Here is a 19,642-nt window from a genome sequence, read left to right on the forward strand (position 1 = left end):
AATGCAAGATAAAAAGGGAAGGCAACGTCTCTCTTTTCAGTGATCTTAAAATGAAAGGTTGTGATAAAATTAATAAGTTGGCTTGGCAAACCTTATAAGCAAAAAGATATTGCAAAATATATCCCAGCTTTGGTTCATGCATATTTTTGGAACACTTTGGAAGAATCTACAATGTATGTAAATTATAGGTGATATTATTGTACATCAGCATGTTTTCTTATATTTATTTTGTTTTTATTTTCAGTCTTACTTGAGAAAATTTCAAATACTAGTACGTGCCCGTAAAAATAAATAAATAAATAAATAAATAAAATAAAATAAAAATTCAAACCACGAGCAAGAAACAACAACCACACAGGCCGTTTCTTCGCTCCCACGTGCCCGTACATGCGTGGCCCGGAAGTTTGCATATTATTCGCAGTTATGATTATTCGCAATTTAGTTTTAATGCCCAAATATTCAATTTGCGCCAACGTATTTTGCCTTTCCGCAATGTTGTGGCAAGGAAAAACAAAAAAGAGAAGAGAAGAGAGAGAAAAAAATTTACTTCCTGGTTCGGAGTACACCAGCTCACTCTGATGTTACCGAAATTTATGCACCGTCTAATATGAAAACGATCATAACTTGGGGCATTGTGTTTATCTCTAAATGCGCATAAGAAATCGAGAAATTATTAGAATCCACGAAGTCATCACTATCCGGAAGCCCGTACGTTGTAACCTGAAATGGGGAACGTGGCTGAGCTTCCCTTCCCCATCGGCCACGCCCACGCAACAACGTGTCTTGTCATTGGTTGGTAAATAAATGGCCATAACTTGGGAACCACTTGTCCGATTAATATCAAACCTTGAAAAGGCACATCCTCAGGGCCCCAGCAATATACCTAGCAAGTTTCAATCAGATCGGACCAGTGGTTGTGGAGAAACAGCGGTCACAGACACGCGCGCGCGCACACACGCACACACGCACACGCGCACACGCGCACACGCGCACGCGCGCGCACACGCGCGCACACGCACACACACGCACACACACACACACACACACACACACACACACACACACACACACACACACACACACACACACACACACACACACACACACACACACACACACACACACACACACACACACACACACACACACACACACACACACACACACACACACACACACACACACACACACACACACACACACACACACACACACACACACACACAGCTGGAATTATGGATAGATAAAATAACCCACCACCGAAGCACTCCTTGCATCGATGGCACTTCCTCGCATGGTTCTTAAACGCCATGAATAAATTGATGTGACAAGGATAGCACGCCGATTCTTGCCCTGGTTCATGGCATTCTTCCCCAAGGTAAAAGCCTACAGAGGAGAAGAAAAAATAACAATGAAAAACTTCAATCAATTTGACTTGGTATTGCAATGCAGCATCTCATCGGGCATTTTTTAAAAGTCAATAGAAAGTCAATAATCCTCATCCACAAAAATAAAAATGTAGAATTAGGATCGGTGGCATAATGGTTACAGGGTCCGCTCTGACTCTGGGGGGTCGGCAGTTCAAACCCCTGGCGAGTCATACCAAAGACTAACAATATCCCCCTTCTGCCATGTGGCAGGGGATAAAAATGGTACATGCTGCTTTCTTGCTTGACACTCAGCATTTAAAAAAATATAAATAATTTTTAAAAAAGATACAGCACAGACAAAGAACCATATTTTGGCAGTCATAATGAAAACTTTGATGGACCAAATGGCTTCCTCCTATGTTGAAGTTCCTTGGAAAAGGAACATATATTTATTTACAAGGACAAGATTCAAAACATCAAGAACACTGGTCAAGCTGTCCCATAACTTCAGCAAGCATATACATTGCCTGCATAATATTATGAACACCACCCTGTGGCAGAAATACTAAACCAAGCCTTTGTTTGGACAATATTATCAGTTTATGACCTCTTCTTGCATTAAAATTTTGTAATGATATGGATAGTGCAGTAATACATTATAATGGAACAAACATTTAACAAAAAGATAAAAAGGTGCAAATGCCCTTTTAGCGCAACGGCCAAGCAAAACTGCATGACATGGAAATGGAGTGGAGTGATTCCACTTGGACGGTGAAGCAATGTCATATCCTTTCATAATCATGTTTCACCACAACGACCCTCATACATGAGGAGGACCTTGTGACCTTGAACATCTTACCTGGACAAGAAAGTAAAAAATAGTCATACAACAATACAATTGTTAATGCTGCGAGTATTATAAAAATAAAAAAATTGACGCAAATGAGTCAATAGATATGCCTCTGACCAAATTAGATAACCCAATATATGAGAGTGAGAGTGAGAGTGAGAAACAGATAAGTGGAAGAGAAAACAGATACTTCTATAACTCGAGTTGTGGTCGGAAAAATGATTTTCAAAGGGAGCAAGACCTTTGACTGTTGAATATAAAACTGAATCAGTTCATACTTGGTTGAAATCCCTTCAGTGGATGACAACTTATTGCAGGAACAAAATGATTTTCAATTCAAGGGCACATGACGATGAACTGCTTAAATTTTGAGTTCAAAAGGTCACATGCCCTTTCATTGAAAATATATTACTGCAACAGGCCACAAATATAGTAATACGTGGATGAGAGGTGTCGGGTTCGCACCATCTCCTGGTAGTATATTCTTGTATCACTCGTGGATATAACACGTGCACATGCACTTTTCAGCAATAGATGCAAAAATCAAGTACAATTTATCTTGTGGCTCCAGAAGCAAACAAACAATATATTTATAACAGCCCTCCAGTAGCTCCCACCTCCACGCATGCACACACATGCATTTAAAGGCCATTTTTCCCGCTAAAGTGGGGGTTCGCCTTGCGGGCCCCATGACGATCTTCTCCACTTTACCCTATTTTCAGCATCTCACCTTCTTAATCCCCTTGCCCACATTTCCTCTTCCACCACATTAAGCCAAGTTTTTCTCGGTCTTCCCCGTCCTCCACTTCCGACTACACTCATTTCCAACACTCCTCTCACCCAGTCACTTTCATCCTTCCTCAACACATGACCCAACCATCTCAACCTGTTTCTCTTCACAACCTCAATCACAGACTCTATTCGCATCATCTTCCGCAAGTCATCATTTGTCTTCCTCTCTCTCAATGATACTCCGCACATCCACCGAACCATTCGCATTTCCACCATTTCCAGCCTTTGTTGCTGCTCCATGTTCAGTACCCATGTCTCACTCTCATAAATCATCGTACTCCTCACACATGTAGCATACACCTTTCCCTTCAGCTTCAACGACACTCCCCTCTTCGTCAGCACGCCACTCAGATCCCAAAACTTCTTCCATGCACATCTCACTCTAGCAACCGTCAAAGAGTCTGATCCACCTTCTCCATTCAGCATGTCTCTGAGATAGCAAAATGTTTTCACCCCTTCCAGCTTCACACCATCTCCAAGATCCAACTCAACAATTCCTTCATCTGCTGCTCCCTCGATGCACACCTTACACTTGAATGTAGCTGCCACACTGGTTAATGACCCTCACACCCCACTACATTTTCGATGAACCCATTCAGCACACATTGTACACTGAATGGAGTTCACTCCGACACCCTTCCTGCACACAGCACACGGCCACTTCCCAGTCCTTTCCACCTCACCACATGCTTTACCACTTGCCATCACCTTCGTCTTTCCGATATTCACCTTCAAACCTTTTGCCTCCATACATTCCTTCCACTTGTTCATCTTCTCCTTCAGTCCATCCATACTCTCTGCAATCAACACCAGATCATCTGCATACAGCAGCTCCCACGGTAAACCCTCCTTTACCCTCCGAGCCAGCACCTCCATCACAACTACAAATAGAAGTGGACTTAGTACCGACCCCTGGTGCACTCTCACCTTCACTTCAAACTCATCACTGTTCCCATCGTTCGTCCTTACAGCTGTGCGTGCTCTCTCGTACATGGCCATCACTACTCTGATCAACCATTCCTCCACTCCTAACTTCCTAAATGCCCATGTCATAACTTCACGTGGAACCCTCTCAAACGCTTTCACCAGATCAACAAACCCAAAAAACAACTTCTTCCTCTTCTCCATGTACTTCTCCTGCAACTGCCTTACAATAAAAATTGCATCTGTCATTCCTGTTCCTCGCATAAATCCAAACTGCATTTCGTCAATCTTTACCTTCTTCCTTATCCTCTTCTCCAACACCCTTTCCAATACCTTCATTCCATGCTCCAATAACCTTATTGCTCTATAGGAGCCACAGTGCAGAGGGTCACCTTTCCCCTTGTACAGAGGGACGAGGGTACTCAGTTCCCAATCCACTGGAATGCGGCCTTCTTTCACCACCAGATTGCAGATCTCTGTCATTCTCTTCACACCCCAACTTCTCGCTGCCTTCAACATATCTCCCACAACTCCCGTCGGCCCTCCTGCTTTTCTACTCTTCATTGCTCTTATAGCTTCCACAACTTCCTTCTCAGTTATCTTCTCTGCTGGTCCTAAAACTGGGTTACTCTCGATGTTGCTATCCCATTCATTTTCTACATTCAACAGCCTTTCCATATATCTCTTCCATCTTCCTTTAATTCCATCCGAGTCCACAACAATTTGTCCCACTTCATCCTTCAAGCAACTCACCCCCGTCACATCAAACCTCTCTCTCGCTATCTGCTTTGCGATCCTGAATACCGCTCTCTTACCCTCCTCCGAATCCAAGCGTTCTCCAAACATTTTCCGATGGGCCTCCTGTGCCTTTCTACCTCAATGCAGCCTTCTTGGCTTTCTTATAACTTTCATGTGCTGCCTCTTCTTCCACCGTATCCTTCGCCTTTTGCCATTCCTTGAACTTCTTCCTCTTCTCTTCAATCGTCTTTCCAACTTCATCACCCCACCACCATGTTTCCGAGTGCCTCGGTGGTCCTTTTGTCCATCCACATACCTCACCAACGGCTCCCAATAGACTATCTTTCATTGACATCCAACCACTTTCAAGCTCAACCACATCATCCTCAACCATACTCAACCTCTCTCTTAATGCTTCCTTCACTGTCGCCTCTTTCAACCTCCACACCTTCATCCTCAGTTGGTACTTCACCCGCTGAATTCTCCTCGCACCTTTCATCTTGTATTATATTGCAGACAACCAGGTGGTGCTGTGAAACAGTCTCCTCCCCTGGGATCACCTTTGTGTCCCGGAGGTTTCCTCTATCTCACCGACGCACCATCAGGTAGTCAATGGTTGTCGTCAACCCACCTGACGTGTATGTAATAAGCTTATTATCCACTTTCTGTAATTGAGTTTTACAAATCAGCAAATCTTACGAGCCAGATCTTACGTAAGAGGTTACTCCCTCTTACGGTATGACAGACCTGAGCCTCGTCCTGGTGGAGGTGTTGCTCTCTTCATCAAAGACTCTATTCCTCACTCTCCCTGCACTGCTCTCACTCCCCCACACCCCCAGGAATACCTCTGGCTTCGGCTTCCCCTCCACTCCCACCTCATGTTTATATGTGTACTGTACCGTCCACCGAACAGTGATGACTCCATCTACACCTCACTCTCCGAAAACATGGACCATCTTCTATCTTCTCATCCAAACTCTCTCTTCCTCTTATGTGGCGACTTCAATTGTCATCACGCCAGTTGGCTAGGTGTGGGTACCTCTCTCACCTGCCATGGGACATCAGCAAAAGCTTTCTGTGACTCATTGGGACTGACTCAATCGGTCAACTTCCCGACCCGGATCTCAACCAATGGTACTCCATCTCTTCTGGATCTGATTTTGACAAATTTCCCTGACAATATCTGCTGCTCTTCCTTCGCTCCAATTGGTTCTTCTGACCACGTCCTTGTTAAAGTGGACATCTCTCTGGCTGTTATCAGAGAACCACCTCACCGCCGTCGAGTCTGGCATTTCACTCAAGCCGACTGGCAGGGTCTCCGAGCAGCCATCAAACTTACAGACTGGTCTCCTATCACTACTTTCTCAAACATCAACTCATCCTGGGAATTCTTTCAAAGAAACTTGCTCTCCCTCATGCACAGATTTATCCCCTCTCGTGTTCAGTTGTCTTAGCCTTGCTGCGGCGCTTGGTTTACTGAAGCTTGTGGCGAGGCAGTTGTCCTGAAACAACTTGCCTTTGCCTCATGGAAAGCAAACCCAACTGAGAGCAATCTCAGTTCTTTCCACAAAGCTCGGAACAAGTGTGTATCTACCCTCAGGAGAGCCAGAAAACAACATCTTTCTCATCTCAAGTCTGAACTCTCAAACCTCTCTCCCTCCTCAAAATCCTGGTGGCGTTTAATCAAATCTGTTTCTGGTGTATGTTCCCCCTCCATCCCCTCCCTTACCTCAAATGGCCGCACTGCTGATTCCACACGTGATAAAGCTGAATGTCTAAACTCGGTGTTTGCAGCTAAATCTTGTGTCCCAAACCCATCACTATCTCTACCCACTTTACCCAGTCGCACCCAACTGTCCCTGGACTCTGTATCCTTTTCTCCTGACAAGGTGGAGAGCTTGCTTTCAAACCTCGAGTCAGATTCTGCAACCGGTCCAGACGGCATCAGCCCACATGTCCTCAAAGCCTGCTCTTCTGCTCTTGCTCACCCTCTCTCTGTTCTATTCACCCTCTCATTTTCCCAAGGTCATCTGCCATCTGCTTGGAAATCTGCTAACATCACTGCCCTGCATAAAAAAGGTGCAAAAACAGATCCCTGTAACTATAGACCAATCAGCCTTCTCCCAATCATCAGCAAGGTTATGGAATCCATCATCGCTTCAGACATGAAATCCTTCCTCTTCTCCAATGGCTTGATTTCCAATCATCAATTTGGTTTCAGACCAGGTCACTCTACCCTAGATATGCTGCTACTGCTCTCCCATCAATGGATGGAGGTCCTCAATGCCAGACAGGAAATCCGAGCCGTATCCCTGGACATATCACGTGCTTTTGACACAGTCTGGCACCCTGTCCTACTCACCAAACTCTCTTCCCATGGTATTCAAGGCCATCTCAACTCATGGCTCGCAGACTTCCTCTCCTGTCGCAGTCAACGTGTGGCCCTAAATGGAGTTCTTTCATCCCCTCTTCCTGTGCAGGCTGGAGTTCCTCAAGGTAGCATTCTGGGCCCTGTTCTTTTTCTGGTTTTCATCAATGATCTCTCGGACTCTCTGGAAAATCCTCTATTTCTCTTTGCCGATGACTCCACCCTCTGCCGTACCATCTGTCATCCCTCAGACCGGCAAGCAGCAGCTTCTTCGCTCACTGCAGATCTGGATAAAAATCACAAACTGGTCCAACACGTGGAACATGTCTTTCAATCCAGACAAATCTCACACTCTCACTATGTCTCTTCGAAAGGACCGTTAACAAAACCCCCCCATCCACTTTCTCAACAATCCTCTGGAAGAAGTCTTTTCTTTCAAGCTTCTGGGTCTCACTATCTGCCATGACCTTTCCTGGGAAAGTCACATTTCCAACCTTGCCTCAAAAGCCAGTCGCCGACTGGGAATCCTCCGTCGTGCAAAGTCCTTCCTCGGCCCTCTTGAGCTCCTGACCACTTACAAAGCTTTTGTCCGTAGCCTGATGGAGTACTGCTCTCCCCTCTGGGCTGGTGCTCCTGCCTCCCACCTTTCTCGACTTCACGCTGTCGAAACCAGGGCTTTTAAGATCATTGGCATCTCCCGCAATGAAGCTGAGTCTTTGGGCCTCTCTCTCAATCACCGCAGGTTGGTCGGTGGTCTTTCTGTCTTCTACCGACTCCTCTCCAGCCTTGCCCCCCCTGCTCTCTCTGCGATTTGTCCCAACCACATTTCCACAGGGTGCTCAAGGTCCGCCAACAACCCCCTTCTGGTAAAACTACCAAAATCACGAATCACTGCTCATCTTCACTCTTTCATTCCTCTTTTTTTCCCGCCTTTGGAATAAACTTCCTCACTCTATTCTTTCCCATTCTTCCCTCCAGGCTTTCAAAACAGCTGTTCACCACCACCTCTTATCTTCCCCCATCCAAATCCTCGATCTTTTCTACCCCGATAATCCACCCAAGCCCACTTCCTTCAATTCTCCTGCTTTCCTTCCTGAAAGTCCCTTTTAATGTCCATCTTCCCCTCGCCATGTTCCCGTCCCATCCCCATCCCTCTCCCTTCCACAGTTCACCTGTGTCTGTTCCCCAATGTTTTGTCCCTTCCACTCCCGCCCCTCTTGTCTCATGCCTCCTTGCTGTGAGTTGTGTGTTAGCTCTCATACGAGCCTCGACCAAGGTATACAAAAAAAAAAAAAAATAATAATAATCAGCTCCATCAGCAAACTCCAAGATCCTTTCACCTTCTCCATTTCTCACACCATATCCATAACCCCCATGGACTCCCTCAAAACCATCTGGACTCCTTCCCACATGTCCATTCAAGTCTCCTCCTACCACAACAACTTCCTCATCTTTCACTTTTTCCATCAACTTCTCCATCGCACACCAGAACATGTTCTTCTCTTCATCACTTCGACCGACCTGCGGGGCATATCCAGAGATGACGTTCACCAAGAGCTTTCCGATCACGATTCTCGCCATCATCAACCTTTCACTCATTCTAGTCACACTCACTACACTGTCTACAAACTCCTCAGAAAACACGACACCAACACCATGCACGCCTTCCAGGCACCCTTGTCACATCAACTTATACTTCTGTCCTTGCCTTCCCTTCAACATTCTCACACCACTTGCCTTCCATCATGTCTCCTGCACACAACATATGTCCACTCTTCTTCTGACCAATGTTTCAACCACTTCGCCAGATCTCCGTCATTATCCCTACATTCCATGTCCCAAACCTCAGAAACCGATCTCCACGTGGGGCATCAGACGATTGGTCATCATAAATGGAAAAATTTCCTCCCTTGCTTCGATCGGGTTCCCCACCTTGAGTTTTAACGAGAGGGGGTGAGGACCCCCACGGGGTACTTTGGGCTGTACCCTGCCCATCAGTTGTACTCATCATGGTTTCCTTTTGAGGCGATGTTATCTATGACTGGATGCCCTTCCTGACGCCAACCCTTTTAGTCACCTCTTACGACACGCAGGGATACGGTGTACCTATTCTAACCAGGGCACACGCCGAGCTCCCACCTCCCAACATGATTAATCGTAAACATGATCATTTTAAAATCTTACCCTATATACTCACAAGCCCCAGATATGTTCTTCCCAATTGATGTTCTCCAAATATTTTGTTGTGCCTGAGTACAGCCCTTTCTCTCAAGTACTTTTCCAAGTATTTTTTGGTCTTTCATCAGCTTTGTGTCATTTCTGGTAACAATCTTTATCCCGAACGCACATTGCATTTTATTTTACCCAAAACTCAGCAGTTCTCTGGCGTTTCGGTGCATGTGCACCGAGCATTTTGGGAGCAGATTACGTCATTTCGAAAAAAAAGGCACGTATTGTAACAGATGGAGTCCAATCAAGTCCAAAATAAGTGTGCAAGATCAATAGCATGGTTCAACGCAGCACAGCTCTTGTGCAGTTCAAGCTGGTTAAGCTTTGGTCAATGTTAAATACAGATAAAGAGTAGGTGACGTCATGGTTAAAAAAAATCCCCCCAAAAACAAATTAGTTGGAACAAACAACACTGACAATGTTATCTCCAAGTACCATCTTGTCTGACAATTTCCAACTACATATTTCCTCTTGTTACTCTTAAACGAGTACATTTATGCACATAATTTTCATACTATATTGTGTTTGCTCTTACATGAGCTTTGACATCTGGAAAGACAAAGCACGCCTTGAGTATGAAAAAGAAAAAGAAAAGACCCATTACAAGGTACTACTGCTCCGATCTGTCCGATGATCTTGAAGATTCTCAGGTTTGTGGACGATTGTGGACAAATGCCGTTGATGTTTGTGGACAAATGGACTCTGTGGTGCTAATCTCACTTGGTCAGGAATCTGGAATATACAATTACAAAATGCAAATTTTAAAGCGGAGAAAGTTCTATTTAACCTCAGCCCTTCTCTGGCAACTGGTCTGTAATTTCTATTGTTTAAAGTTCCAAGACTGGTCAAAGTTCAAAACCACCAAAATGATGAGACGTTTGAAGTGCCATAATCTGCCCCAAGAATGCTCAGCGCGCACGTGCAGAAACTCCGAACACCCGGGTTCATTGGGGCAGCCGAACATATAGCATGCATGCCAGATAAGGATCGTTACCTAAAATGGCTCACGAAGATTCTAAAAGAAGCTGAAAATACTTGGAAACATACCTGTGAGAAAGGGCAGGTAATGCCTCTGCACAGCAAAAAAGTTGGAGTACTTTCTGAACTCGCCCAAAAAGAAGATAGATTGCAACTAGCCGTACTGCAAACTCCCGAGGATGTGGACTGGTGCAAGGTCAAAAGACTCATTCTACCCAAACCTTTGACCATCGCTGCCAATGAGTAGACTTTCAACCTTGTGGGATTACATAGTGTGAGCATGGTCGGCTTAGTGATTTATTTAATGGACGTCTGCTATTGGAAAAACAATGCCATCATAACAAACATTCAGGCAGATTTCCCAGAGGGAGACAGTGTATCTGGTTTGCTTGCTTTTTAACACCGATAGGAAGGACATATCAGGAGTTTGTCAATGCACAGGATAATTTTAAACTGAAGATAATTTACCATTAATCATGTTTGGGAGGAGGTGGGGGCGGGAGTTGGAGCTGTATTGGCCGTGAGGGCCATGAAAATATATTGTTTGTTTGATTCCAGGACCACAAAAGAAAGTATATGAGATTGTTGCATCTATTTGTAAAAGAAGCGTCCATCCATCCATGTGTTACGTCTACCACCACTGCTCGATGATTGTATTAGCAGGAAAAAGTAGGAACTTGACACCTCTAATCCACAGATATTTACTGTATTTCCTCCATTTCCACAAGCCCAATTTGCATTCTGGAACAAAACAATTATGGTTAACAATTTTGAAATTGCCACTCTTTCGGCAAAATTGCAAAAAAAAATTATGTTTAAAAGACTTTGAATTAAAGATTTTGCACGAGCAACGGCAGGTTAAAAGTGCCCGTGCTAGCAGATCCGAATCAATAAAAAAAAGCACACAGCACATGTGCAAAAGGCCTCGTTAGCATTCATACATCATTTCAAAGTCACATATAGCGCGACTACCAAAATAATTTTCCCTTTGTATCATGACATTGCCATCACGGCAAAGACCTGACGAATCAGAGGCCCTGGGAGGAGGCATCATTGTATACCTATTCTGAATACATACGCATACATTCCCAAAACACCAATTCTACATCTTATTGTACAAAGAAAATAACATGATATTAGGCTTTGCAATCATAATAATAAAAAAGAAAAATGTCAAAAACTTATGGTACAATGATTGAGGTTCATACACAGACAACACAACTCCACGATACTCCATACAAATGTATGGCCCCTGAGATTTATCAGCCTATTTACAGCCAACATACATAATATATACTCAGTGTATATTAAATAATTGCAAATAAGTAATAAAAGATAAAAAAAATAAAAAAATAAAAACATCGTTAAAAATCCACCTCGCCAACTAAAACTATGAAGGTATTGACCACAGAATCGTCCTTTAAACCAATCTGCTTCGACATATTTTCTTATTTGGCTGGAATATAACTTGTTCATAGAATGGGAAATTAAACCTCAAACTCGACAACTCTGAAGGAACCTGGCAACCAGTTTTATGGCACCATATCCATTGTATATTATACATCTTATCAAATTTAGCTGCCTCAGAAAGCCAAGGATGGAAAAGTCTGTGCCACAAAATACCTTTCGAACCTATCCATGGCTTGCTCATGTCTGAGTTTTGCCTCTGTTCTCATACGTGATCTCAGCACTTAAAACCCAGCCTATTATCTCAACCGACCATTTCTCTTGAACCTCAATCTCTCACATGCAATACATTCTATATACCAGGAGGACATAGTTGACAGCAATGTTTGGTAGCCTTGTATTCAGATTCCGGATCACATATGTCAGGCTTTCCTGACAGATCATCTTGGATAATGGAAGGTCTTGAGGACATCTGCAATGAAGAAAACAACAACAACAAAAAAATGGCACAATAAGTTTGCATAATCACTTAGTTGGTGATCAGTTTCCATTATTAACACCATCAAATAATGCACAATATGATGACATGTGAGGAAAACAAAAGAATCAAGTCAATTGCTGTGCTGGAGTAAAATGGCATTAATAGGTGTGCAGAAAGGGTTAAGAATTGGGAAGGATGTCAAGCCTTTTGATATTGGTAAACTGGTGGTATGTAAGTGAGGATACTGGACTCAGATGTCGGAGGTTGTGGGTTGACATCAAGCTGAAGGAAGCTGTATTTAGGATTTGTATTCTTATCTGATCACAATGAAGCCAGTCTCAGAAGAATTGCTTGAGAACAATTGAATTTCAGAGAAACAAAATCTCAGCTGGCTTATTAACCCCCTTCAGGGTGGGTAATCTGCCTGCCGCAACTGCTCTGGTCTATAAGAGACGATAATCCATTGTAGTTGAAACTGAATCCCTTCCCTTTCATGACAGGAGGTTGTCCTGAATTAAATGTGGATCCTACCCTTCTCTTGGTACTTCCACAAAAAGAAAAAGAAAAACAGGAATGTTTGATTCTGTGGTACTTGCAGATAAATCAGAAAATCAAAAATTCCTGAAAAATATCATTGCCCAATGAAAAATGTAGGAAGTGTGCAATGTAAGCAAATTCAAAATCGTGTTTATCTACTACCACCACAACAGGAAGAAGAAGAAGAAGAAGAAGAAGAAGCAGAAGAAGAAGAAAAACAAGAAAAGCACTCAGTGGAGTGCATACCTTCACCAGGGTGAACAGTTTACACTTTGTATCCCACCAATAGGCCAGATCTGGATCACAAATCAAACATACACATTGTCAGATCTTCATCTGGCCTATTCGTCCTTGACACACACACACACACACACACACACACACACACACACACACACACACACACACACACACACACACACACACACACACACACACACACACACACACACACACACACACACACACACACACACACACACACACACACACACACACACACACACACACACCAAAATCGAATTGGCTTGTCCTTGTCACTTAACCAACTTATCCACCAAGTTTTGCCATAATCCTTCCACAATGTTTTGAAACATCATGCTACATATCGTTTTTGGCCCTATCTCTCAATTGTGAAGAATCACTTTTTTTTTTTAAATTCTCTTATCTGGATCTTCATCAAAATCGAATCCATTCCTCCTTGTCACACACCCAACCTGTCCACCAAATACATCCATAACTATTTGAGATATCCTGCTCACAGACAGAGGTGAAAGCATAAGCTGCGTCCACCTTCAGTCATTTTCTTTTCAAGTATACGAGTCATCTATACGACAAACAGAGGTGTGTGTGTGTGTGTGTGTGTGTGTGTGTGTGTGTGTGTGTGTGTGTGTGTGTGTGTGTGTGTGTGTGTGTGTGTGTGTGTGTGTGTGTGTGTGTGTGTGTGTGTGTGTGTGTGTGTGTGTTTTTCACGTGTTCGTTGGACAGTTGCCCGACTCCACCCACAATTTCTACACGACGGCCACCAATTTACAACTTAATAATTTACCCTTTAGAACACTTTCTCTCAAGCTGTGCTTTTACCAGTCCTTGCTATTAATCCCGACTATTTTTTCTTAAAATTGTGAGTTGAATAGGTGACCGACAGGTTTCTGTGAAGTTGGTGATAGCATGAGAGGGGAGCAGAAAGCGTTAAATATTCCGCCGTTTCGACGTGGGACTGCCCATTTGCTTTAATGAATGGAAGGAGGGCGAGTAAAAATGAGTGTTCGGAGGGTGAGGGAGAGGCTGAAGCTTTTTTGTCAAATTTTCAGAATCGGTGTGTGTGTGTGTGTGTGTGTGTGTTTGCGTGTGTGTTTGCGTGTGTGTTTGCGTGTGTGTTTGCGTGTGCGTGTGCGTGTGCGTGTGCGTGTGCGTGTGCGTGTGCGTGTGCGTGTGCGTGTGCGTGTGCGTGTGCGTGTGCGTGTGCGTGTGCGTGTGCGTGTGCGTGTGCGTGTGCGTGACACACCACGGGTAATGTGCAAGCCTCTATTAAAATTGATAATTTCCTTTGTAAAGTGCTTAGAATTATCCAAATGTTGCCCCTCCAACCAAATTTATTCTTCAAATGTAAACATGCCCACAATATCTGCCATTGCTCATGATCTGTCACACTCCATAGTAGTTAACAGTAATCGAAAGGGACCAGTCATTATGTTGAAATTAATGTCAGAAACACATTAAAAAAATTTTTGCCAGTTTCTCAGTTTTGTGGATAAAGCAGAAATGGTGTTTTCTATATTGCTTTTTCTAATGAATTTGAATGCATGTTTTCACCATTTTTTTGTTGTGAAAACCGATTTATTATGATGTAACTGAAATATAGATGTAAAACAAAATATTGTTTGGATCGATATCTGAAAATGAAAAAGCAAAGTTATGGTTGCATGCAAACATTAATAATATGGTGAGAAGAAAACAAAAAAATTGTGATAAAACTTGTACATTGTCGAACATGAACATGTACAGTACCCTCAGACATTATGTAAACCAGTCCAAATGAGGCTTGGGAACACAAATTGATGTCTTGATGCAAAATTCTACATGGAAGCCAGAAATCAAGCACCAACATGAATTCTTATAAAATTATGAGCCATAGTATTATAACTATAAAGTTCATCGAGAACCTTACGCCAGACTGTCTTGAGAAAAAGGGTGGGGTCTACGGGTGACAAATTTGACTGGTCGTGATGACGTAAAATGCCGTAATATTTTGTCCAAGTACTGCTGAACAGAAGGGTTTTCAAATTGCAAAAAGGCAATTTGTGCTCTACAATGTTCAAGTATAAAATTCAATCGAAATAATATTTTTGAAATTTCATATTGAAGAAAAAAAAAATTCCATGAGTTTACCGCAGTTGATGCAGTGCCTTGTACACCTTATTTAACATGTGACATTAATTCTTCATCCTGTTTGTGTCCTTAATGAGGTCATTAAAAAAAAACTGTGCATTTCCTGTTTGGAATGATTTTAAAATTAGTTTGATTGCAAGACAGAGTAAAAAAATAATTATCTCACTCCTCTCTGCGCATGTGCGATCGGGACAAATTCAGTCAACGTACTGCTAAACTCGAGGTTCGTTTTCCAATTGGTGTTGAAAATATAACATTTAATTTAAATTGTTGGTCATCGATCATCAACTGAAGTTTGTAAATGGACAGACAGTAAATGGACAGGTAGTAAATGGCTCAAAAAGTGAGCCAATTGCTTTACCCCAATTTTCGCTTCGCATGCACGGGGTAAAGATCTTGGGGGTAATGTTGAGAAAAAAAAAAAGAAAAAAATTTTGCTCTATTTTCTGAAATATCTCAAAATAAATGGCACACAACACCATAAAATACACATTGCCAGATGCAGAATTTTATACTGAATAATATTAGACTACATATGATGAGGGCCAACCAATTCTGAGGTAGAGCTCATTTTATGCGATATAGGAAATCGTTTACAAAGTAGAGCTCGTTTTTAGCTTACCTGGAACAATTTGCTCTCGTGAGGTATCACCTGTGATGTACCAAATTTTGTTCACAGCATTAAAAAACAAAAAAAAAACAATGGGGTCTACTGGGTAAAAGTGGGTCCAGGTTTGACCCACCACATGATTTTGATGAAACTTGACCACAACCTTCATTACCCATGATGGACTAAAGTTTGTTCATGAGAAAAAGTATATATATATATATATATATATTTTTTTTTTTTATTTTTTTTACTAAAATTCTCATCTTGCATGTATGTACAGTATGTATGTATGTATGTATGTATGTATGTATGTATGTATGAATGTACAGTATGTATGTATGTATGTGTGCATGTTCCTGAAATACAGCCAAAACGGTACACGATAGCGAAAAATTTAGGACCACCTGACTCACCATTCTCCTGCGGTGTGCAGTATCAAGTTTCGTTAAAATCGGGCAACGACAAAAAATTTTAAAAAAAAATCAACTCCCGATTCAGTCAAGTACTCTTTGGGAGAATTTGATCAATGCAAACAACCTCAGCGGTATCATTCGTTGGAGCTATCTTTTCTTTTTATTGAAACGATTTTTTTTTTTTTTATCAAACGGTGTCAAAACGGGAACCCAACGGATTCATGGGTCATCTAGTACGTAATAAAAATCAGGGTCTAAAGGGGGTCTAATTGATGTAGAGCAGTCTTGACCCCCCCCCCCCCGCAAAAAGGTATTTGCTTTCTTCTCAAACTCTGAAGCATTCCTCTTTTCGTTTTGAGTGTTTACCCCCACCCCCAATCACCCCAATCAAGTCATGTCATTCGGTTGATGGATAAATTTGATCTAGGGTTTGTGGAACACAGGCCTGATGAGCCCGAATCATGAATCATCACGAACCTTCCTCTCTCCCTTCCGCCCCTTCCTCTTCTCCCCTCCCCTCTTTCCCTCCTTCCTTCCTCTCCCCTTCCCTGCTCTCCCTCCTTCCTCTCCCCTTCCGTCCCGTTCCCTCCTTCCCATTCCCTCTCTCCTTCCTCCCTCTCTTCCCATTCCCTCCCTCCTTACTTCCTCTCCCCTTCCCTCCTTACTTCCTCTCCCCATTTCCTCCTTCCCTCCTCTCCCCATTTCCTCCTTCCCTCCTTCTCTCCCCTCCTTCTCTCCCCATTCCCTACTCCTCTCCCCATTCCCCTCCTCCTCTCCTTCCCTCCTCTCCCCATTTCCTCCTTCCCTCCTTCTCTCCCCTCCTTCCCCCCTCCTCTCCTCCGTGTCAAAGGTCCTTGTTATTGTTTGGATTCTCTTCACAGAGCGCCGATGCCGCCAGTCTGTGGATAAGAGTTTACGTTCGGTGGTTTGTCTTCCCAGATGACGTTCTAGAAAGTGATATTCCCAAGAAAGTTGGACGTCTTAACTTCCGATCGTCTTGGCGAGTCCGCACAACCGAACACACACCTTCAAACGAAGAGAAACACTTCCCCCATCATGAAAATGTAAGAGAAAGCGAGAGGCAAGTTGCGACACCAGCAGACACCCACGAACACGAATCCGTGCGTCTCCCTCCGCAAGTTTAAATCCGTGGCTCTGTGCGAGCCAAGCTCACGACGAGATCGCTCAACTCGGTCACAACCAACATGAAAACGGTTTAAAAAAAAAACAAAAACTTAAACTCCAAATACTCAACACCATCAATCGCGTGGAAAAGAAAACCAAGTAAACATACCAATGAAACTTCGACAAAGAACAGTGTGACGATCGCCAAAACGCCCGAACGTCGTCTCGCACCATCCATTGCAAAATATTGAATGAGAAATAAACTTGGTGACGTAGTACATACGTAAGGTGACGTAGGAAGGTGGGTTTCTCAGAGTTATTCCCATAATGCCATGCGCGCCGACATGGTTGTGTAAACTTTCCTGGCAACGATGGCATCGGTCGCTCGACAGTCTGTCACGTTTATCTCGTTCTTCTGATTCACTGCAAATGGAAGGTTACGCAAATTATTTGGCCTTGTTTACCTTTTCTCGCTTGTTTGGCTTTACGCGGGGCGTTATACTTATTAATTTTTTTAAACCAAATGAATGATGAATGAATTTTGATTGAATGACTGAATTGGGTGTTTTCGCATTGTGAAGCTATGCGACGGCCATCTTGTGACTCCCAGAAGGTGACGCTGCTCCATGCGACGGCCATCTTGTGACTCGCAGAAGGTGACGCTGCTTCATACGACTGCCATCTTGTGACTCCCAGGTGACGCTGCTCCATGCGACGGCCATCTTGTGACTCCCAGAAGATGACGCTGCTCCGTTAAAACAAGGGCGTTGGAATCGTCCTTGGATTAAGCGAAAGCTCCGACGGTACTTTATTGAAATTACAATTATCTCATAATTATATATATATATATATATATATATGATTATGTGTTATGAGAACGTGAGTCCGTCTATTAATTATGTACTTTGAAATGTGAGTATGTCTATTGGGACGTAATTTTTGGAGTCTTAGATGACTGAAGACCCTTTTATAGACCTTTAGTTTATACCTTTTCATTTGCAATCATTGACCTTTCATTTGTTACCTCCGACACCGAGGGTGGGGCCACCCAGGGCCGGATTACGATTTTGTCGGCCCCTGGGCTCCAGATACCGTGAGGCCCCCAGTGATAATCAACAAAAGCACGCAAATCGAATTTCGGATTCTTGAATTCAGTTTATTCAACTTCGACAACATAATGTCAACATTAGGCCCGCATAGATGGGGGGGGGGGTGCAAGTGTAACACAACAAAAAGAGAAGAGATATTGTGATATTTTCAAAACTAAAATAAGTTTTTGAAATATTAAATTTATTTGACAAGGCCAAACAAAATTAAAATTTAAGCATTTGCTTTGCGTAATTTCTTGGGAACAAATTTCTCCAAAACATCAGTAAATTGTAAAAATTTGAGAACATCATTTTCAATTGCCATGACAGAGCAAGTCTGTTAAGTCGTTCTTGTGTCATTGTTGACCTGAGTACATTCTTTATATGTTTCAGCCTGGAGACACTTCTATCTCCAGTCGCATTAGTTATCATGAAACACAAGTAAATCCGGAGTGCTATTTCAACATTACGGAATGAAGAAGTTAATCCATTTTTTAGCACAAGCGTGTAGATATCAGAAGCTTGCGGTGTTTCATGCTTGTCCATGAATTCATCAAATTGCCCAACAAAGTTTTAAAAGTGAACAATTTCTGGCACAAATTCAGGCTCGATGTCATCTGAGTAAATCTTCTGAAACTTGGCTGCTGTTGTTGAAATGTCTTCATCGTTCATTGTTGGAAATTCGACCAGGAAACCAAACAATGAATGAACATTTTTATATGCTTCAATGCGATGAGAAAGAGCTGAGCAGAACTTATCTATGATGGGTAGATATGTAGATATGTAGATATGTAGATATGGCCCGGCCATCGTGGACGGAGGTGTGAACAGGATATCTCAACAGGTTATGGACGGATTCGGACGAAATTTGTTGGATGAGTTGGGTGTGTGATCAGGACGAATTGATTCGATTTTGATGAAGATCTGAATCCGTACACGAGAATAATTTTTAAATTTTCTATGTGATACTTCACCATTGAGAGATGGGGCCAAAAAAAGATACATAGCACGATATTTCAAAACGCTGTGGACGGATTAACACAAAACCGAGTGGATGAGTTGGGGAGGTGACAAGAACAAGCTGATTATATTTTTAGAAGGGTTGAGATAAGTGGTTTGTCTTCCCACTTAGGTACAGACAAAATAAGTGTCGAGATCCGGCCAATCAGTGGAAGATAAAACGTACAGTTCGTTTGCGCTCCTATGTCCAGGACAGACATATGCGCTCCACCAAGTGCCATTCCACTTTGTAAATGACATTCCGTACTCCATCCCAGAACATGCCTGGTGTTGGCTTAATGGTTAGGATCCTGAGTTCAAATTCCACTTGGCTGTTCAATT

At 42.9% G+C, this 19,642-nt stretch overlaps 1 protein-coding gene and 1 pseudogene across 5 annotated transcripts in view; one reads left to right on the forward strand and one right to left on the reverse strand.

Annotated features, from left to right (window-relative positions):
- Positions 1–17,606, reverse strand: part of LOC147018397 (tumor necrosis factor receptor superfamily member 1A-like) — a 30,540-nt gene extending 12,934 nt beyond the window's left edge. Inside the window, exons 1-4 of one of the 4 annotated variants that reach the window (XM_085897996.1) lie at positions 17,497–17,554; positions 12,921–12,970; positions 12,017–12,128; positions 1,258–1,386 (exon numbers count right to left, since the gene is read on the reverse strand). In XM_085897996.1, the coding sequence (XP_085754122.1) occupies positions 1,258–1,386; positions 12,017–12,128; positions 12,921–12,970; positions 17,497–17,539 (334 nt within the window). In that variant the 5' untranslated portion in view covers positions 17,540–17,554. Of the gene's footprint in view, positions 1–1,257; positions 1,387–12,016; positions 12,129–12,920; positions 12,971–17,114; positions 17,341–17,382 lie in introns of those variants that run through there. The other 3 variants (XM_085898000.1, XM_085897997.1, XM_085897999.1) reach the window with 3 other exon arrangements.
- A 74-nt stretch (positions 17,607–17,680) lies between these two features.
- The window catches only part of LOC147018398 (uncharacterized), a 7,813-nt pseudogene continuing 5,851 nt past the window's right edge, over positions 17,681–19,642 (forward strand). Inside the window, exon 1 of the transcript XR_015062365.1 lies at positions 17,681–17,869. The product of XR_015062365.1 is annotated as an uncharacterized LOC147018398 (transcript). The remainder of the gene's footprint in view (positions 17,870–19,642) is intronic.

This window comes from Eptatretus burgeri, chromosome 10, assembly GCF_056783735.1.
Source record: "Eptatretus burgeri isolate ZD-2024b chromosome 10, Ebu_testis_v1, whole genome shotgun sequence".
NCBI lineage: Eukaryota > Metazoa > Chordata > Myxini > Myxiniformes > Myxinidae > Eptatretus > Eptatretus burgeri.